Source organism: Myotis daubentonii, chromosome 16 (genome assembly GCF_963259705.1).
Source record: "Myotis daubentonii chromosome 16, mMyoDau2.1, whole genome shotgun sequence".
Classification (NCBI taxonomy): Eukaryota; Metazoa; Chordata; class Mammalia; order Chiroptera; family Vespertilionidae; genus Myotis; species Myotis daubentonii.
In genome coordinates this window covers 32,710,682-32,732,764 of record NC_081855.1, presented here as the reverse complement: position 1 = coordinate 32,732,764, position 22,083 = coordinate 32,710,682, and the positions used below count along the sequence as shown (strand labels likewise).

General features: G+C 39.5%; 1 protein-coding gene across 3 annotated transcripts; it reads left to right on the top strand.

The window, feature by feature from the left end:
• The first annotated feature begins 3,188 nt into the window (after positions 1 to 3,188).
• On the top strand, positions 3,189 to 6,968 carry SRSF1 (serine and arginine rich splicing factor 1). 3 transcript variants are annotated; one of them, XR_009449181.1, is made up of 5 exons: positions 3,189 to 3,524; positions 3,944 to 4,128; positions 4,476 to 4,648; positions 5,405 to 5,523; positions 6,448 to 6,968. XR_009449181.1 is itself a non-coding variant. In XM_059669588.1 (4 exons), exons 1-4 carry the CDS (start codon positions 3,331 to 3,333, stop codon positions 5,441 to 5,443), a joined length of 591 nt encoding a protein of 196 aa, XP_059525571.1. In that variant the 5' UTR covers positions 3,189 to 3,330; the 3' UTR covers positions 5,444 to 6,968. The 3 variants fall into 3 exon arrangements, 2 of the variants coding, with proteins under 2 accessions (XP_059525571.1, XP_059525570.1); XM_059669588.1 differs by having other exon boundaries at positions 5,405 to 6,968; XM_059669587.1 differs by having other exon boundaries at positions 3,191 to 3,524; positions 4,849 to 6,968.
• The last annotated feature ends 15,115 nt before the right edge of the window (positions 6,969 to 22,083 follow it).

The following is a 22,083-nucleotide window of genomic DNA, read 5'->3' as shown; positions in this document are numbered from 1 at the left end:
CCCCTGACTAAATAGTTAGGTATTGCATGTTTTAAAAATTCTTGCAGCACACTGGTTGAAAATCCCTCAGGTTGAAAATTTCTGGAACAGAGATATGCAATTGAACTGTTCCTGGAGATACCTCCTCTACACAGTACAATAAAATATTCCTAATCTTTTTAAGTGTCTCTTTACCTGGTAAATGTAAGTTATCCCCAGGGAAGACAGTGAAGACACAGGAATATTAAAAACAGTGTTTCCAGATTAGGGAAGCCGTACTTCAGTGCAAATTACTCTAGAGCACCCCCAACCCCAATAATGCCTTTAGAGGAATGGTACTAGAGAGTGATTTTGCTGATTGTGGAGTTATTTCTTTCCCCAGACATTTTTAAAAAGTTCTGAGTTATAATTTACATACTATACAATTCACTCACTGTAATTCTACACAATTCATGATTTTTAGTATTATTTACAGAGTTGTATAGCTATCATCACAGTTAAAGATTTTTTAATGTTCTGCAAATCACTGAAAAACTGTCTTCTCATTTCAACCCTAACAGTAATTAAATTTTTGAATTTCTTTCTTTTCTTTTTCCCCCCAAGAAATTATTTCCAGAGGAAAATACAGAGCTGACAGGGCATATACTCACTGAATTGACTCAAAAGTATTTAAAAAGTTTCTTTTTGAGAAATTAACTTTTCATAACCATTGACAGTGTTGAAAATAAAGCAGCTTCTGAGAACTAAAAACTGGTAAAATCCATACTTAATAAATTCATTAATTGTGGCAGCAATCCATAAAGCTGCCTGTGATTGTGTAACTGATGAGTTTAAAAACACTTTAAACCCCTAATTAAGATATGGATGTAATCTCTGGAGGCAGAACTGCCAACCAGCAGAAATCTTATCAATTGTTCTCAGCAGGCTGTTTAGAGAAAGTTTGTGTTAAGATTAGGCTACAGAAAGAGATTATTGCATTAATTATTGCCAGCCGGGTGGGCATGGCTCAGTAGGTGAGCATTGACTTAAGAACCAGGAGGTTACGGATTCTGGTCCCAGTCCCAGTCCCAGTCCCAGGGTCAATCCCCAATGTGGGTCGTGGAGGAGGGAGCCGATCAATGATTCTCTCTCATCATTGATGTTTCTATCTCTTTCTCTCTCCCTTCCTCTCTGAAATCAGTAACAAAAAATATATATGTATGTATATTATTATTATTATTATTATTATTATTTTAAAGAAAGAGAATTGCCAATCTTACCCAGCTCTGTCCAGGAACAGACACAAAATCCAGGGGCTATGAGTTTTCCTGTCACTGAGGAGGTATACATACTCCATTGTTTATCAGGTCTCACATGATCTGAATGAAATATCTCTCAAAATGGCTCACCTCATTTTGTTTTAATTTCTCATTTACCAAGCAATTGCCTGTTGTGCTTTCCAGACCTGCCAAGAACATTTACCTTGGCATGTACAATTTGAGCATCCTGGTTATTAAAAATGAATCTGCCCTACCACCAACAAATGAACAAATAGTTTGGTTTATTTGCTTTCTTGTGGACTAAAATCTATTAATCAACTCTGGTACATGGGTAGTATTAACTGTAATAATCACTAAGCTAATGCCATCCTGGGAGATCTTGATAAAGAACCATCCAGACATTTCCTGCTACATCCTGATCTGACCATGGACCCCAGAACACAGGTTCTATTCAAATACAAAGGAAGCTGATACAAAAACAAGAAAGTCCTATTCACTCTGTATTAAAGTCTACCTTGTATTCCCCTGAACTGAACAAAATCAGAAATTATTGCATTAATTCAAACAGACAAGAATAAATCAAAGCAAATTCAATTTTCTTATTTTTCTGGAATGAAAGTGTCCTGAAATTAAAAAGCACTCTGACTTAACATTAATCAACAGAAGATGAACCTGAATAAATCTAAATTGATGGATGAATATTTGAACAGAAAGAAAATATGCTCAGTAAATAACTATTGAATGAAAATAATACCTGCAATGTAAAAAAAAAAAAAAATTCTCATCTCTTCTGCTATTAACTGAATAGGACAGCACTAGAAACTGAATAAATTTGTTAAAATCGTGTCCTTTTTGGTCAGCTTCTCATTTAAAAAATTATCAGGTTCTTGTCTTTTTAATTAAAAGCTCAGTTTCAAAAAGTACCATTGAAGGATAATCAATCTGTCCTTCCCTCTAAAATTTTCAGAGGTTATTTCCCCTTTTGGGATCTACAGGCCCTTTTAAGAATCTGATTAAAATTTCAAATCCTCTTTACAGAAGAAAGTCCACGCACATATACACATAATTTTGGAAACCATCATAGAGTGTACAAGGACTACCAAACATTTGTAAAATGCAATCAACTTTTAAAACTAATAATGCCCTTCTTCTAAACCATCTATTTTTTATCTGTTTTTTATCTCAAAGGCACTTTGGATTTTGAATATTCTTGTGTTCCCTTATTTGTGTGTGTGTGTGTGTGTGTGTGTGTTGTCGTCTTCTTTACTGTGACTTCTGGGATGACCAGAATCAAATTTGCAATCCATCGCTAGGAACTTACCGGGCTATTACTGCGGATATTTTGTGTACTAACTTTATCCATGACTCTTATCTTAACGCTCCTTCCTTATTTTCCCATTCCCCTGGATTTCTTCAGCTTCAATCATGTTTTATGGTATCTGCAAACTGCCTCATATCCCTGGGGCAGGAAGACAGTCACCCCTTGACTCTTGAGCTAATCCAGTGCAGCGCAACTCCTGCACTCGGCGCACTCTCCGAGGAAGCCCGGGTTTCCGGAACAGCCGACGCGTCCCTTGGACTCCGCCCCCGGGAGTCTTTCCCGCCAAGGGCCGTTACCGCCGCAGAGCATGGTGGGACAGGCTCTAGGGTACGTTTCACCAATCGTTTTCAAGGCGCCCACTTACTCTAAAAGGCTTTTTTCCTGAGTAAATTATCTCTTAAGACTCGACAGGGGTTAATAATCCTTTCACGAAGGCTCTGTATTTTTTTTATCAAAAGCTAGCCGCTCCCTAATCAAACTACTGGCAAATCGGGAACGCAGGGAACTTTTTTCCCTTCGCGCGGAGGGTGACGTCGCGCGTACGTGAGCGTACTTTCGCAGGCCCGTTACGCTCTTGCGCGTGCGCACTGAAGTCAAATAGCTGCTTCCTCCCGCTGCTCTTCTTCCCTCCCCCCATATCCGTGCGCCAAGTAGATAAAGGCGCCATTTTGGAGGGGCCGCAGGAGCCGAGGTGTCGCTGCAGGTTCGCTCTTCCGTGCGCTAGGCTTGGTGGGAAGGCCTGTTCTCGAGTCCGCGCTTTTCGTCGTCGCCATGTCCGGAGGTGGTGTGATTCGTGGCCCGGCAGGGAACAACGATTGTCGCATCTACGTGGGTAACTTACCTCCAGACATTCGAACCAAGGACATTGAGGACGTGTTCTACAAATACGGCGCTATCCGCGACATCGATCTCAAGAATCGCCGCGGAGGACCACCCTTCGCCTTCGTTGAGTTCGAGGACCCGCGGTGAGGCGACCTGGGGCTTGCGGCCTTGAGGAAAGCGGTTGGAGTAGTTGGGGAAAGCTCCAAGGCCTTAATATTAGAGAGTGGGAGACGGGCTCCGAGGTAGGGGGCGAGACGCTATCGCCCATGCGGGAGTCGAGTAAGGAGCTGAGTCGGTTTGGCCTTTCTGGTGGCCGGGCCCCCGTGGAGGTTCCCGGAGCCGGCTCGGGCCCGGAGCGGGAAACGGGGGTTGAGGGCCGGTGTGGTGTCGGGGTCGGGAGCGCGGCGTGTTTCTGAGTGGGGGAGGGGCCATCCCTATTATGCGGCGCATGTGAGCGCTTCCACCCCCGGTGCGCATGTGCGGGGGCCGCTGGGTCCCGGCCGAGTTCGCTGCCCCTGCGGGTCCCTTTTTCTGAGCCCTCTTGCGCTCTATGATTACGCAGAGACGCGGAAGACGCGGTGTATGGTCGCGACGGCTACGATTACGATGGATACCGTCTGCGGGTCGAGTTTCCTCGAAGCGGCCGCGGTACCGGCCGAGGCGGCGGCGGGGGTGGAGGTGGCGGAGCACCCCGAGGCCGCTATGGCCCCCCATCCAGGCGATCTGAGAACAGAGTGGTTGTCTCTGGTGAGTTGACTGTTAAATATGGATTGATGAGAAGGGACAGAAACTACTTTAAGTTTTCCCCGCTTGACAAGTTTAACAAATGCAAGTCTTTATGCTAGGTCTCAAATTACTTTAGTTTCTTGTTTAGAAACAAAGCAAAGATTATTTTAATGGAGGTTTATCGAATTAGATGGCGGTACCTAGAATATGAAGATCCTTACTTTACAAATAATTTTGGGCTCCGGTCTCCAGAATCGTAGCTCTTTACCCATGATCTTAAATGTAGTCATTAATTATAAAGTAGTCTTTGTTCTAATGTAAATTTTAAATTTAGGGTAGTTGGTGTTGAAAAAAAGTCACTTTTTCAGGACTGCCTCCAAGTGGAAGCTGGCAGGATTTGAAGGATCACATGCGTGAAGCAGGTGATGTATGTTATGCTGATGTTTACCGAGATGGCACTGGTGTCGTGGAGTTTGTACGGAAAGAAGATATGACCTATGCAGTTCGAAAACTGGATAACACTAAGTTTAGATCTCATGAGGTAGGTTATACACTTATTTTTTTCTTTGGCCAGAATTGGATACAGTGGTCTTAACAGTGGATTTTTTCAGGTAAGATTCAGGCAAGGGTGCCCAAGTAAAGTGCCAGATTTCTGGTTTTAGCTACATTGTACTCATTCAGCATGCCTGAACACAGGTAAAAGCTTAGATCTTTCAATCGAAAGTTCTGTCTATTCAATAGGGAGAAACTGCCTACATCCGGGTTAAAGTTGATGGGCCCAGAAGTCCAAGTTATGGAAGATCTCGATCTCGAAGCCGTAGTCGTAGCAGAAGCCGTAGCAGAAGCAACAGCAGGAGTCGCAGTTACTCCCCAAGGAGAAGCAGAGGATCACCACGCTATTCTCCCCGTCATAGCAGATCTCGCTCTCGTACATAAGATAATTGGTGACACTTTTTTGTAGAACCCATGTTGTATACAGTTTTCCTTTACTCAGTACAATCTTTTCATTTTTTTAATTCAAACTGTTTTGTTCAGAATGGGCTAAAGTGTTGCATTCTTGTGTAATATCCCCTTGCTCCTAACATCTACATTCCCCTCATGTCTGGTAAATTGTATTTTAAGTGATGTCGTAGACAGGATTGTTTAAATTTAGTTAATTCTCCATTCTCTTCAGACTGTGATATTGTGCAAATGTCTATTCTCTGGTTTGTGTGAACGGGGATATTGGGGATGTTTGTGGTTATCTTACCTGGGGAAGTTCTTATGTTTATCTTGCTTTTCATGTGTCTTTCTGTAGACATATCTGAAGAGATGGATTAAGAATGCTTTGGATTAAGGATTGTGGAGCACATTTCAATCATTTTAGGATTGTCAAAAGGAGGATTGAGGAGGATCAGATCAATAATGGAGGCAATGGTATGACTCCAAGTGCTATTGTCACAGATGAAATTGGCAGTATTGACCTTATACTAAAAGGCAAGCGTTAAAAATGATATATATGCATCTACCTTAAAACACTTGCAAACATCTTATGCAGTTATCTTTACCTACAATTGCTCTGCTCTTTAAACCTTGGCAATTGTGGAAAAATTATATTGCCCATTTGTAACAGTTTATTTTGCTCCCTTCCCCCCTTTTTTGTTTTAATAGGGACTAATGTGGGAAGAACTGGCTAATTTGTCACAGTGCTTAGTTACAACTGTTAATGTGTGACCTGCTGTTGGTGTACATGTGGGTACAGGGTGTCTTTAATTCCAACCAGATAGAGTATAATATCAATACTGCTAAATCTGCATGTCCTCTGTGTGACTGATATAGCGTTGCTATTTCATTTTTTTAAGACAAAATGAAAGCAAGTTATAGAATTCCAACATATTGGTGTAGATAATCTTAGTTGGGAATATACTTTTAAGTATCATCTTCCCCTTTAAACTAATATTCATAATTGACTCATGTTTAAAACACTTTAATTTACAAATTACATTGCAGATGGGAGCATTAGATTTAGTTTAGACTTAGGTGGGTAACAATACCAGTAAACTTTTCAAATACATAACTTTTTGCAACCACAAAACCTGTAATAACGCTGTACAGTAACAAGTGTTGGCATTATCAGTTGAACTGTAAATATTAAATGCTTCTTCCAATTAGTCTCTATGATGATTAAGTTTCTAAAGTTTATCTGAACACCATTCAGAAACTTGTTTTGGGGAATTTGATAGTTATTGATGTACATCTGTTAAACTGATGACAGACATAACTCATCATTCCCCAGAAACCTTTTTTGATTACAGTATCTAACATTTTGCCTCCTCTTTTTTGGTTTTGCTGGTTATAAAGGTTTGGATTGGAGAGGGCTCACTGGATCCCAATCCTTGGAGCTGGATCATTGGATTCAAATCATAATGTGGATAGGATAGGGAGGATGAATTACAAGGATTCATGGAGCGGGATCAGATTACCAGGAACATAGGAGTGGATTCCTGCCCCAACCAAACCGCATTCGTGTGGATTTTTTTTTTTTTTATTCAACTTAATTGGCTATTCCAAAGATTTTTTTTCTTCCTATTTTTGACGATTGGAGCCCTTAAGATGCACGATGGAATTGTGTTTTGCATTTTTTGGTAAAAGGAGCAAAGCGAGGACCTGGAGATATACGCTGGAGCAATCTCCTTGGAAGGATTCAGCACGAGTAGATGGTAAACACTTAAAGGGGAAAAGGGGGGGGGTTTGTTTAAAATAGTAAATCAGTAAGTCATTTCTAAATTTAAAGAAAACGAAATTGGAGTTGAAGAATAAGTAGGTTTCCAATTGGCTGTTGCCGTTTTTCTTTTGAAAAATAAACGTTTTTTAAAAAACTATGCATGGTTGTCCTTTTTCCTCTTCTAAGATTTTAACTGGGAGACTATCAGTTAATACTTTAAATGATAAGATTCTGACTTGCATTTATGTGTTAGTAAATTAAAGGTTCTTGAAAGGTAATTTAATGGTATCAAGCAATTCTTGTTAATTGTAAAAATATTCAGGGGAAGAGAAGAAAGGGTGAGAAAGGCAATTGTGTATGTAACATGGTGAATGATGGGTGATCTAGTCTCTGAAAGATAAATTTCCAATACTTTGATAATAAAAAAGTTATTAAAATGTATAGATGCTGCTTATTTTTGGTGATCATCTATATAAGATAGGCTTTTATACAAAATTTGAGTGATGACTGGTAAATGTTAACTTGACGGTAGCCTTTGAGATTCTCGATGAAACTCATCTCAAAAATTGGTAAGTATTAAATGTTTAAATTCAGCACAGATTAGAATTCTCAACACAATTTACTTCCTTTTTGAAGTGTGAATAGTACAACAGAAGAATAACTGCTTATTCCAGTTAGTTGTTGCTGATGAAAAGCTGATCATTCTTTAGAATTTTGCCTTGTAAACCCCCTCTCAAACATAAGGTTATTATTCTGTATCCAAAACATGTCAAAGCAGTGATTAGTGATTATATCTTGTATTCTACCATTCTTTGTCTTTTTACTTGATAGTCCCTTGGTTTTAAATTTTTCATTTGCTTGAATTAGGATTTTAACCTAAAATTCCTCATCTGATTTCCTGATAGCTATACACAGCCATCAAACCATTCTTTTTCTGCACCCAATTAAATTTTAACATTTCCCTTGGGTGCTAGTGATATTTGGAAGCTGAACTTAAGACAGCTGTTCAGATAACATAATTTAAAACTATGAAAACTAAAAATCTTGGTAGAGGAGGAAATGGGCCCCAAGGTTTGCATAAGGTCACCTAACTAATACAGGTAAATGAACACTGGAATGTTAGGAGGAAGAGGGATATTCAAAACTAGGATTCCACTTGAAATATTAAGTAAAGCAGTTGGTATAGATTTATTAAGGAAGTTTATGTAAATTCAAAATAGGTTCAAGAAGCAGAAAGATTGGTTAAAGTTATGTTTCTCATTCAATTATTTTTTTTTATAATATATTTTATTGATTTTTTTATAGAGAGGAAGGGATAGGGATAGAGAGAAACATCGATGAGAGAGAAACATCGATCAGCTGCCTCCTGCACACTCCCCAATGGGGATGTGCCCGCAACCGAGGTACATGCCCTTGACCCAAATCGAACCTGGGACCCTTGAGTCCGCAGGCCGACGCTCTATCCGCTGAGCCAAACCAGTTAGGGCTTCTCATTCAATTATTAACCAGGCCTGACACTGCTTATGAGGAGATCAGGCGTTTTTAGGGTATGACATTTAATTTTGAAATGATAGATGGGTAAATTTAAGCCTGATTTCGTTTGTGTTTACTGAACATTTTGATAACAGGATCAAAATGAAAATTGCCTTCACTCAAGGTTGAGTACATTTAAGCTAAGTTGAAAGATGTGCTCTACTAAAACTTTTAGTTTGAACCCCAGGGGGAAAACAAGATAGGCTGTTTGAAGATTAGAAAGGACAACGTATTTGCAAATGACAGAGGGGCACAGGTTTTGCAGTTAAAAGCAAGATAGCTAGTTGTGAGGGGAGATGCCTATTTTTTTCAGTCTTAGGAGAATGGCCCTTAAACCTCTACGCGTATTGGCAGCTATTAGAAGAAAGCCACCCTTTTGGAAACTAAAAAAGTTGGCTTGAATTTTCCACCTTTTCTCCCTATTTGTCTCCTCTTAGAATATTACAGGGAGCCTATAATTAGTTATTTTCTAACCAAGGAAAAACTTAAGTCTAAGAAGCACCTATTTTTCATAACATCAGATTGAGTAACCCATCTTGCTGTTCAGCCCACATGCTGGAAACACAAGGTAAGAACCCCATTTTCTGATTCCTATTTGGGATCTGAATTTTAAGAATTAAGCTATGTTTAATTTCTTAATGTTTGGAATATGAACAGATTCCCCTTGTTTAAAATGTTTTACTAATTTTTACGCTTTCATACATTTCTAGTGCATATATCCACTCGTGCTTAAGTGCAATATGATTCTAGAATTTCAACTTTTAGTTTTGTCTTTGAAACATCTTGCTCATTAGGGCTGGTGTTTCTAAGTTTCTGTGAAGATAAATTTACATGTGCCTTTTTGCTTTGTGTATGAAGTAATAAATACACTATCAACAGTAGTTATTAAAAGGAGAGAAATTAGATTGAGGTTCTGTTGTAACATAACCATCCTTTGGTTTAACTTAATTCTATTACTGTATTGAGAATGCAAAGGCAGGAAATGGCTTCACAGTTTCTTATCCAAAAAACATTGAAAACTGATTTTGTTGGACTAATGTAAAACCTGACAAAAATTAGTGTTTTCATTTTGTACTTAACTGTGACTAACTTGTCTTCCTGCAGAAGTACTGATGTGTGTCATAGTTACCATGGGGTTTGCTGAGGGTTTTATGTTTTATATAGGGTCTGTATGCCATATCTTTGTAAATAGGCTCTGAATTTCACATACATTTGTCCTCAAGAGTTTGGAAAGGGGATTGTAGAATTATAGGATACGTAAGGCTAAAGATTGTGTAACTTTGGATGTGATTAAAAACAAACCTGTTACTGTGGATATTTTATTAAGTGATACAAGTTCCCCAACTTAGGCTGTAGTGGCCACAAGAAAAGAAAAGTTATGACTCAGCATTGTATATTCTGTTGCTATAGTGGGTTCAAAACATTTGTATTCCACTGAAAGAAATAGTTTGCCATCTTAGTGTATACAGTGGAATACTGCATTCTTTTAGGGTAGTTTTTTTCTTTCTAGTACTTTATTTTCAGGAGCACTAATCATTCTGGTCCTATAGAAATAGCTGGAATTGGCATGAAGTAAAAAATTATAAGGAAACATCTGTTCATATTGTCTATAGAACAAAGTCATCTTGCCGAAGACTTTTCTTTTACAGACATTTTAAATATAGGTGCAATAAGTCAGAGTATACTTAAATCAGCACTGTTCTTGTGAATGAGGACTTTAGGGGTGCTTCTTCCTAGCTTTGAAAGCTATACTTAACCCTGATTGTGATTTTTATAGTGATCAAGGAAAGGAATTTTTTTTTTTTTTACTATTATTGCAAAAATCACTTGGTGCTTCTGTAGTATATAGCAAATTAGTCTTTGACATCATCCAGAAGTTAATTTAGGCAGAAGTAACCTCGTAATAGGTTATCAGGGAGAGAGGTTATTCATGCTTTGCTTAGGAGGTTACTATTTAGGTAGGTATGAAACACAGTCAAAACAACGCTGTAAGTTCATCAGGTCCTGAGTGTTTTGTCATCTCTTTAAAAGTACAAAGGAGTTAACCTCAACAACCAGGTTATAAAATGTACTCCTGTTACCATACAACTTAGAAGTGTCATCTATCAACTGTTGATATCAATGTGAAGGTAGTGGAAATGGAGAGCCTGTGAGCAAAATGTCCAATTGTCGGGATGCTAAATATCTTAAGGTGATTAAAAAAAAAAAAAAACCCCACAATATTTCACTTTCCAAGGAGAAATCACTTAACCGCTAGAGGGAGCTATGATGCAAAAGCAACAGGAAATTATCCCTATTGTAAAGGATCCATACAGCAAGTTGGAAACCAACTGTCTAAATAGTGTATATATTAGCTCCAAAGTTAGAGATTGGTTCTTTTTTGGGTAAGTTTTCTTACTGTAACTTTACCTCTGTCTTCTTACCTGTTGGGCAAAATCATTTCCCTTTTCAGCTTCTGGATCCATTTAGGTTTTGAGTAGAGCTTAATTTCACGAGTACCAAGCTTATATAAACCAGGAAAGTATTTCTAGATCTTAGGAGGAAATGCTGAAGACATGGATCTGCTTTTCTGACACCCTGTACATCTTCAGGTATGGAATAGTAAGGCCCTAGAGTGTAAGAATTGGGTGGAATAGATATGCTGGGGGGGGAAAAAGTCTTGGAATAAAATTGGTCATATACTACCAAAAAAAATAAATATGCTTTCAGAAGCCTTTAGTTTTTATGGCGTGAAACAGTTTCTGGAGTGACCTTATTTCTTGGCATTAATTGTTACTGTCTTTAAGAACCTGCAAGTCAGGTTGGCTGTTTTATGTTTTCCTGTTTTCTGGGCCTTATGTAAGTAGGCACAGAGTAGTATCTTTTGATCAAAAAGTATATTTTTCTCTTGATGTGTTTACTTAGTGCCATTTTATTTTAAAGTTGAAAATTATTGGGGAGTAGTACTTCAGCATTTGTCATTCATATCTCCCTTCCCCAACTTTACATTGCGAAAATGTAAAGGAAACAAATTTCAACTTGCCTCCTGTTTAAATTGTCACTAAGAATACTGTATTACAGTTTCTTAGCCTCACTTGGTCTAATTTAGTCAACGAAATGGATATGGGAGCAGTGCCTCAAGTAGTACTGAAGAAATTACCTCTGAAAATTTTTGGCACACCCATCAAACAGAATCATTCCCTTGCATGTTGGCACAGACTTTATGTATGTGCTCTAGTATAGCATATGTCACCTGGCTGGCTTTCTCTGTCCATCTGCCTCAACTTGGTTCATGAATTTTTATTTTCTAAGGAATAAAAGCAGTATGTGGCACATGATAAATACTTAATTGAAAAAGTACTATTGGTCCTTAGTGTTACCATACACCTGTCTTCTAACAGTTTATAACCTCTCATACCCTTTCCTCCTAGGTATGTAGCACAGTGCTATTACACTGAATAGACACTTAAAAGATGAATTATTAAATTGCTTTGGAAGAGAAACGTAGAAAGTTGAATTCCTTTTCTGAGTATCTTAAATTGGGTGGGGAACTTTTTTTCTGCCAGGGGCCATTTAAAACATCATTCCCGGGCCGTACAAATTACCAACTTAAAAATTAGCCTATATTTGGTCAAACATTTAATTAACTTACCCCTAATGCCTTAGCAGGGCCAGACCAAATGATTTTTCGGGTCAAACTTGTACCCCACCTGTCTTAAATAAAGAACCAGTAAATGTAGGTCTCAATTTTAAGTTGGGACTAAATCCCTATACAAGTTATACTTACTGTGCAATAGAACTAAATATTTAGAACATTTTCCATATTGTGATCTAGAGTGTTTCTAATTTTTTTTGAAGACATTAAAAAATTTTTTTGTATCACTAATTCTTGGCCACAGTACCATTGTATCTAACTTAAGCTAGACTATAGAGATGTGTTTTCTTGTCAAATGGAATTCTTTAGAATCCTGTTTGGATTTGTCCTCCCATCTCCATTTGCCATATCAGTATCCTTGTCTGTGCATCCAAATTTATTACTAAAATGTCTTACCTTATTTCACTGACTCCAGTCTCTATCCTGGCCATTAAGTCTGATCGTCCTAAAACATGTCACTTCACCTAATATGAATCAATGGATTATAGTCCACCTTTTTAATTTATCACTATTCTCAATCACATCTTCCCCTGCTCTGATTGATCTGGCAAATACTGACCATGCTTGTTTTTGCTTCTGTGTACTTACGTTTTCAGACTTCTTCCTTCCCCCGACTTTAGCAGTCATCTGCAGCTTTAAATCCTGGTCATCCTCAAAGTTCATTTCTGCAACTATGAAAAATAAGCTGCTAAACCCAAATAATAGCTGTCTCCTCTGATGCATTTAGTCTCTTCACAATTTATTACTGTGGAATGTTTTGTGTTAATTTTTCATGCCCTATGGAATTTTTGTAATATTTGTATTTCCCAATGAGCCAAATGCAATGCTGTCAGTTTAATAAATGTTGATTGAACAAGATGGAAAGAACTTAGTACTTCTTAAAGCAAAGCACTGTATAGAAGCCTATCTCACAAACTATTGGTTAACTGGATGGATTATTGGAGAAGAATTTTAATTCTAACATTGCGTTAGATAATTTCTCCTTAGTGAGGAATTGCAAATTAATTTAAATGCTAACCTAAGCCAAGTATAATTGGAAAAGAGCTCCCCCAAAAAACAGTCTCGCAAAGTCAAAAATAAAGTTTTGCTGTACAATGTGCACACTTTGAGTATAGATCAAGAATTGATGCCATTGTTTTATAAAAGTAGTTACTTTTTTAAAAAATATATTTTATTGATTTTTCACAGAGGAAGGGAGAAGCATAGAGAGTTAGAAACATCGATGAGAGAGAAACATCGATCAGCTGCCTCGCACACGTCCTACTGGGGATGTGCCTGCAACCAAGGTACATGCCCTTGATGGAATCGAACCCGGGACCCTTCAGTCCACAGGCGGACTATCCACTGAGCCAAACCGGTTAGGGCAGCCGTGGGCAAACAATAAAACTATTGAAAAAAAAAGACCGTACCCTTTTATGTAATGAATTTTACTTTGAATTTATATTAGTTCACACAAACACTCCATCCATGCTTTTGTTCCGGCCCTCCGGTCCAGTTTAAGAACCCATTGTGGCCCTTGAGTCAAAAAGTTTGCCCACCCCTGGGTTAGGGCGAGTAGTTCTTTTTAAAAAATATGTTGTTAATTGGTTTCACAGAAAAAGGAAGAGGGGGGGAGAGAGAAATATCAATGATAGAGATTTATGGATCAGCTGCCTCCTGCATGCCCCACACTGGGGATTGAACCCACATGTGCACTGACTGGGAATTGAACCAACAGTGTCCTGGTTCATAAGTCAACACTCAACCACTGAACCACACCAGCCGGGCAATAGTTCCTTTTTTTGCTGTTTCCTACTGGTTCTCCTTTTCCCATCATTCTTAAGCTTAATTATTACAGAACAAAGTCTTAAATCACTTCTGAATTCAGTGGTCCTGTCACTGAGGGTTCCTGCAGATTTCTCAATGTGATTGTATCATTTTGGTTCTCTTTTTAATGCGTTACTCCATAAAAGGATTCAGATAGAAAGATTTACATAGACTGAAGAAACCAGATGATATATTGTTCCAGGTCAAGGACCCTGGTTTTTAGGCTTATAGAGGAACTAGCTTTCAAAGCCAAGAGACTTCAAACATTTAACACACAACACCCAAATCCTATAAGCACCCCTATTTCTCTGGGCCTTAAAAATTCTACCCTTTCCTGATCAAAGTACAATTCTTGGACTAATTGCACTATTTGTTTTGCTTGCTTTGGCATGTTTATATAGTGACATGTAGCTCATACACTTAATGAACTCTAAGCTGTTGTCTTAGTATATGTGTTGCATTTCCCTCAACTACATGGTAAACCTTCGGAGCAAGGACTGTTAACTTTCTAACACTTCTTTCAAGATGTCTAGTATCCTAGTACACACCTTAATGAATGCGAATACGTAAATAGATTCATGAAATCCTAGGCAGGTGTACCCCATAGTTTAGATCTCATGTAGTGTGGTCCTCCGATCAGATTGGATTTATTCCCAAAATAGTGACTTCTGCCTTTTTTATATGGAAAACTTCAAGGAGAAAATGCAAGGACTTGGGATAAAAATACCTTTTTTTTTTAATCCTCACCTAAGGAATTTTTCCCATTGCTTTTTAGAAAGAGTGGGGGGCTTGGGCGGGGGGGGGGGGGGCGGGAGGGTTGAGAGAAACCTATTCGTTGCCCCCCACATTCATTCCTACCAGGGCTGGGGAATGTTTGAGAGACCTTCAATGGGTGTCTGATGCTCTAACCCACTGAGCAACACCGGCCAGGGCAAAAAAAACACCTTTTCCTACTGAAAATAATAGTTGAAAGCACTTTGATTAATTCTAATCCTCAAATAGTATTAGCCTCATTTTTGCAGTTTGAGGAAATAGGCTCAGAGATGGTAAAGTGGCCTAGAACTGGAATCCAAGTCTCTTGGTGACAAGTTTTTGTTTTACTACTGCATTGCTTTTTTTTTTTATTTTTTACAGAGAGGAAGGAAGAGAGAGAGAGAGTTAGAAACATCGATCAGCTGCCTCCTGCACATCTCCCACTGGGGATGTGCCCGCAACCCAGGTACATGCCCTTGATCGGAATCGAACCCGGGACCTTTCAGTCTGCAGGCCGACGCTCTATCCACCGAGCCAAACCGGTTTCGGCAACTGCATTGCTTTTTTAAAGCCATCCAGTCATTTCCAGTGGGGAGGTTAGGTGGATTGGTTTTAGAACATAGCTTGTAATATCCACCTGATGCCACCAGGGTGTCCCATGGTGCTGTCTTTGATTCATTTTTTTAACCCTGGTTTCTGGGGGCAGTTCCAAAGCAGGAGTTAATCTAGTCACAGTGGCCATAACCTGGAGCCCAGCAGCCAGAAAGTGATGTGTTTAGCTCCCTGGCTTTCCAGTGTGCAGTGCACAGCCAGAATCAGAGGAGCCCTTACCCTCTTTTGACCCCTACTCATCAGGGTGGCACCACAAAAGGACAGTAGGTCATGCAGTGGCCAGAGCCTGGCTAGCACTCTAGCTAGGCAGCAGCCCCACAAAGAAATGTAGCATAGAAACAACTGGGTAAATGTCTATAAACACCTGCATTTGTTTTGGTAACTACACAAATTTATATTAGTAAAATAGATCCACGACATAAAACCAGATTGAATTGCTTTACCACTACAGGTTAGATAGCTTTTAAGTCAATGTGTGGTAACTCCAGTTTGCAGTAAACGTCTGCATTACACTTAGCCCTGAGTATTCAGCCTCGGAGGCATCAGGTGTGAGATTATATATATACACACACGCACACATATATACATATGTACATATATCTTATATATGTACATATTATATACATATATATGTATATATATTTTAACTTATTTCAGAGGGAGAGAGAAATACCAATGATTCTCGAAATACCAATGATGAGAATCATTGGTCAGCTGCCTCCTGCACACACCACAATGGGATCAAGTTCACAACCCGGGCATGTGCCCTTGACGGGAATCAAACCTGGGACCCTTCAGTCTACAGGCTGACACTATCCACTGAGCCAAACCGGCTAGGGCGGCATCAGTTTCTATATTCTGCAATCCTAGGTGACAGTTCTGTGTCAGAGCTAACACTTATGTGAGAACCAATAAAGTGAAGTCTTGATTTAATATTAAGATGACAAATAGCCCCTTTTAAAAAGCTACTTCCTTCCTAGTGCTCTTTAAGCACTTTGTGCAAATGTCTAACTAGTCTATATTTTCTTTTTTTAAAATATATTTTATTGATTTTTTACAGAGAGGAAGGGAGAGGGATACAGAGTTAGAAACATTGATGAGAGAGAAGCATTGATCAGCTGCCTCCTGCACACCCCCTACTGGGGATGTGCCTGCAACCAAGGTACATGCCCTTGACCGGAATCGAACCTGGGACTCTTCAGTCCCCAGGCTGACGCTCTATCCAGTGAGCCAAACCGGCTAGGGCTATATTACTTTTCTTTACTGGAGGAGATTCTGAAAAGTATTTCCAGTGACTAGCACAGTTTCTGGCATTCAATGGGTGCTGAAGAAATATGTTTACTGAAATAGCAAAACCATAATAGTTACAGAATAGTTCTGCACGTGAGCTATTTTTTAAGGAGAGAGTCCACATTAAGCGGGGGGGGGGGTGTCTTTGTTTTGTCTTCAAACTGATTAGAATATATTATGAACTAGGAAGTTAGTCTCTGGGGTGTCCTGACTGGTCTTTCAAAATCTTGTCAAATCTTAGTTGTAATTAGTGCAGCCTGAACTGGGGGCTTTATCTGAGCTGATTCTCTATATAATCACCCATGCTATATCTCTAGGACCAAGTGTTTACCAGGTGGCACTTGGATCCACCAAGAGACACTTACTAAATTAAACATTAATTGGAGATGTTGGACTTGTGCCTTCCTCCTCCTCCCTCCCTCCCTCCCAAAATTTCCATCCCAAAATTCTGGTTTTAAGATCACTATGGAATAAATCATGAACTTATCTCTAGTAGTCGAGCTTCCCTTTCAATTTTCTTAGCTCTGGTGAAGAGGGCTAATCAGATTATTAATACCAACTTGGATCCCTTCATAGCTTTGCCTAGGGCAGTGGTCGGCAAACTCATTAGTCAACAGAGCCAAATATCAACAGTACAATGATTGAAATTGCTTTTGAGGGCCAAATTTTTCAAACTTAAACTATATAGGTAGGTACATTGTTATTAATTAGGGTACTCCTAAGGCTTAGGAAGAGCCACACTCAAGGGGCCAAAGAGCCGCATGTGGCTCGCGAGCCGCAGTTTGCCAACCACGGGCCTAGGTGATCAGAGTAACTGCCCCAGCATAATAACTGTGTGTATTGGACATTTATAAGGACTTCCTCAGGCAAAAGGCAGAAATAATATGTATCCCAACTCCCAGAATATCTGTTTCTGGGATTGGTTTATACCTTTATGCTCAGGAAGCGTTTTCACTGGCTTGGATTCACTACTTGCCATCTGCTTTCTAAGCATTCACTGCTGAATGAAAGGGGAGAGAAAGTAAAAGGGGAGGGGGGAGGAGGAGGGAGCTAGAAAAAACAAGAGGAAACAGCTGGGGAGCTGGGTTGGGGCTATGCTTATGTAAGATCAGTGAAACAAAGTTAGCAGGGACAGGGTCAGGCCTTGGGGGTAGAGAGCTAATTCTGTCAACTAGTTGAGTAGGGCCTTGTTTTGTTAGAGAGACTAAAGTTACTTCAAAGGAAAAATCCAGATGTTCTGAATCTGACTGTTTTCCCTGTGTACCATCCTAAATTGTTTATCGAATCAAAATCTATCCTGCCCTCTAGGAATTCTGGTCCTCTTTAGGTCTAGCAGAGAGCTTGATGCCACTGCTCAGGCAACCAAAGGTGAAATGCTTCTAGTAGTATTGGTGTTTTATTGACAGCCTGAGGAGGAAATGAGTACAGTTGTTGTCCCTCCATAGAGCTTACCAGGCCCCTGTACCTGCTTTTATGCCAGGACCCAATGACTGTAGAACTTTAGGCAGCTTCTAGTTCAGAGACTTCTCAGGGTCCAGAAACATCTTTACAGGAATTAATTCCCTCTCTTGGAATCTTAGCCAGCCTTTATGCTGTCTTGGCCTGTGTCCCATCTCTTGGCATTGCTTTCCAGAATGGAGCAGACTTCCTAAAGCTTAGTCTAGGTAGTCTGGTGATAATCACATCAGTGTCTTAGGTCACCACACTCCCTTCCCTCAGATTCCTCAACACAGGTTTCAGTAGTTCTTGTTCCCTTCAACTGAGGAATGGAGGGATCCTCAGTTGAAAATCAGATTTACCCAATGAAGCTTTTAAAAAATCTAAGCCAATGAAAGGGAGAGGAAGGAGTATCAGAAAAACAGAGCCAGAAACAAAATCCTTTCCGAACTCTGAACTATCCCCAAATTTGGTATGGTGAAGACACTGAATAGCTGTTTCTACTGGAGTTTGGGTAAAGAGGATTCACTTGATATATCTATGGTTTTGCTCTCCCCCTACCTACACTTCACAAGAGCATTTACAAGTAGTAATTTAAAAAAAAATTTTTTTTGCCAATGAATAGCATTTTTCTGGTAATGTAGATGGATAGCACAATACTGGTTAGTGTCATTACATCCCTCTTAACCAGTGGAATGTATTTGAGTTGGAGGCTTTAGCTATACTGTAAAAAGCTTTACTTCTGTACCAGAATAACTTTATACAAGGATTTAAGTTATTTTTTACAATTAGCCGATTTTTGGTTTTTTATTTCAGAGGAGAGGAGAGGGAGAGAGAGCTAGAAACATCAATGATGAGAGAGAATCATTGATCAGCTGCCTCCTGCACGCCCGCAACCTGGGCATGTGCTGTAGGGGATTGAACCTGGGATCCTTCAGTCTGTAGGCCGACGCTCTATCCACTGAGCCAAACCAGCTAGGGCAAACTGAGCTAAACTCTCTGTAGTTCAGTTCAGACCCACCAAATTGAGTGACATTTTAAGTATCAACTTTTTCAAGTTCAGCCTTTACCCTGGGCTTGGGGCATTTGAGGGCAGGGAGGAACAGGTGTCCAAAGGAGAAATGTTGGTGCCTGAGAGTGTTTTCCAGTTGTATTGAATTTCTTACTTGGTGTATTTTTGACCTTAGTTTCTTTCCTTCTTGTGTCCTATACTATTTTGCTTACTATTTAGGAGCTGTAAAATGTCAGTATTTCTGATCAAATGCTTTCTGGATATAACTGATAGGCTTAGCATTGATTTATGGCAGCTTCTTTCAAGAAGCCTTAAGGTGATAAATGTGTTTCCATGGCTTTAGACTTGTTTTTGGTATATTGGGTGTGTGCCCTTCTTAGAAACAGTAGATTATTGAAGAACCCTCAACTACTAGTTTAACTAAGAAAATGGGTAGATTTGTTCCCTGTTCTTTTGTTCTCTGTGATTATTTTCCAGCTCTCAAGGAACTTAATAGTTATGGGGGGAAGGGGAGGGAAGAAGGAAGATCTTTATTGTTTCCCCTTCCTCACCTTCACAGTTAAAACAAAAATAACTGGTGATGCCACTTTAGGTAGTATAATTGAAACAAAAACCCAACTTCTGACCACATGGGCCACAGACATTTGGCTTAAGCCCTCAAGTGTGTTTATGGAGCTTGGGTAGAGTGGAGGGGGTGGGAAGAGTCTTCTGCATTCCTCTCAAGGAGATTTGGTTGTTTTGTTTGGAGGAGAGGGGTTTCCCTTTGGTCCGGTGTAAAGTGCGCTTCCTTTTCTCAATTGCATTGAGGCTGGAAATGAAGGATAACATTTCTGGTCACTTTTTTGGTATTTCTAAATATTGCAGTCTTGGTTTTTACTAGATTTGTGAATTGTCAGTCGTCGCTTTTTTTCATGAGTTAGTCCAGTATCTTGATAGTTTGAAGCTTCTTCTAACTAGATCTTCTCTACTGAAAGTTTGGATTTGATTTGTTTTTGGTTTGTTGAGTGGCCTTATGTGGGGACAGGTAATGAAGCAGAGATGCTTTCTATTCCTAGGATTCTAAATCTAATCCTAATCCTTAATGTACTCATAGGATTTAAAAGTCCTCTTCAATATAGGAAGGAAATATCCTGTGGCTTTTTAATGTCTGCTAAAAATTGTCTTTAGAAAAGCTAATCTTAATAGGCATCTTCCTTTGTCATGTGTCATTAGCCTTTTAGCCACTTACCTTAGGGCTCTTGAAGGAGAGAGGGATAGGGCATGAGGAAAAATTTGTCACTTTCAAAGGAAGAGGAATAGCCCTGGCCAGCAAGCTCACTGGTTAGAGCATAGGCCTGCACACTGGAGGGTCTGAGGTTCGATTCCAGGGCAAGGCTGTCAAGGACACATACCTGGGTTGCAGGTCTGATCCCTGCTCCCCATTGGGGTGGAAGGCATCCAATTCATGTGTCTGTCACATCGAAGTTCCTCTCCCCTCCTTCCTTCTCCCTTCCACTTTTTAAAATCAATGGAAAAAATATCCTCACTCCTTGGGTGAGGATTTTTAAAAGAAAGGATTAATTAATTGGCTCTTATGCAGCTGTTAATGGGGAACCACTCAATAACACCAATAAAAACATTTACTGAGCTTCTCTTATATTCTAGGAAATACTCTTAAGCATTTTACATATATTTCTCATTTAATCCACAAATCACCCATATAAGATAGGTATTTACTTTGTCCTCATTTTCCAGATGAGGAAACTGAGGCCTTAAAAGGCTGACAGGCTATACAAGCTGAGGCAGGGGGATAAGGGTGGTAAAGAGGATAGGGAGGGAATCTTGAGTTTTATCTGGGTGAATGTAGGCACAGTGTATTTTTTGCTTAGGCACCAAACATTTTAGTTATTCATCATATCTGAGGGTAATACTATTTATTCACTCACTGAACGCTGTTTACAATAATCAAGGTAAATTTACTGTCTTGAGACATCCCTAGTCTCTTTTTCCCCCATCCTTAGTCTTTTTACTGGACCCCAGTATGGTCTGTGGAGGGGCTCATTTTGTTTGTGATTAAACATATTGTCTGTCCTAAGGATAAGCAGAAATGCCCCTTCTAAAAAAACAGTCTTTGGTCTTACTGGTTTCATTATATTCCTCAAAACAGTTGGAGCTGATTGTTTTTGCATAATTGTTCTTAGGTTTAAAACTTCATCTTAATTTAATAAGTGGTTAGATTTCCTTTTTAAGGGAGGGTTTGGGGAGTAATCAGGAATTCTGGTTTCACCTTCTGGACAGAGATAAAATTAGACATTTTCCTCAAGAAAAGTGTGATACTTCTGAATCCCAGCTCTTCAATAATGAGAACTGAACTGTTTTCACTTGACCTCTACTTCCTGTTAGTGGGAAACCCTCTCCAGCGGTGCTGGGAGAAAGTTGATGGAGAAAGTTTTCTAGATCCCAGGATAAGGTATTCAAGAGAGTCCCGCAATATTGTCATTAGAATAATGGTCTTCATTAAATACGAATTTTCACAATCTTGAAGCTCACTTCACCACAGTTTGAAAGGCAACCAAGTAGGAGAGGCTACAGAGGGGAGGAGGAAACAAGATGAACTCCAGAGGCCAGAAAGAAGCCCATCTTCTTTACTGAATGAAAGTGAAAGAACATGTAATGTCCAAGACCAGAGCAAAAAGGTCTTAAATTAGTTAATTCCTTAGGTATCTTAATTCCCTCCCTATCTTGCATGCATACATAAACTTTAGGCTTCCTGATTCCTTTTTCTTTCCAAAGGAGACTAATGGACATTTATAGGAGACAAGGGACATGGGAGCAGTTTAGCTGAAGGAATGTATCAGAAGCTTCATTTTCTGTCCCCTCCTGTCTTAGGCTGAGTGGTTCCTGGATGTGTTTCTCTGCTTCTGCTACTGATCCAAACTGCAGAACTCATTCCTCCCCGAGGCCTGCAAGCAGTAACCAATTGTGTATTTATGGGAAAAGTTGGAGATGGTGACCTTGATTAGAATGTGTCTGGAGAGGATGATAGGAGACAGTTGGTTACGAAAGATGTTGAAGTCTTGAATAGTGAGACATTTTTTGTAAACCAGAGTTCATAGAAATATCACTGATATGGCCTGCCCCCTCAGTTCCTGCCACAGGAGACTTCTAGGGCTGGAGACACTTAATAGCTTGTCCATTCCCCATAGCTACCTCTAT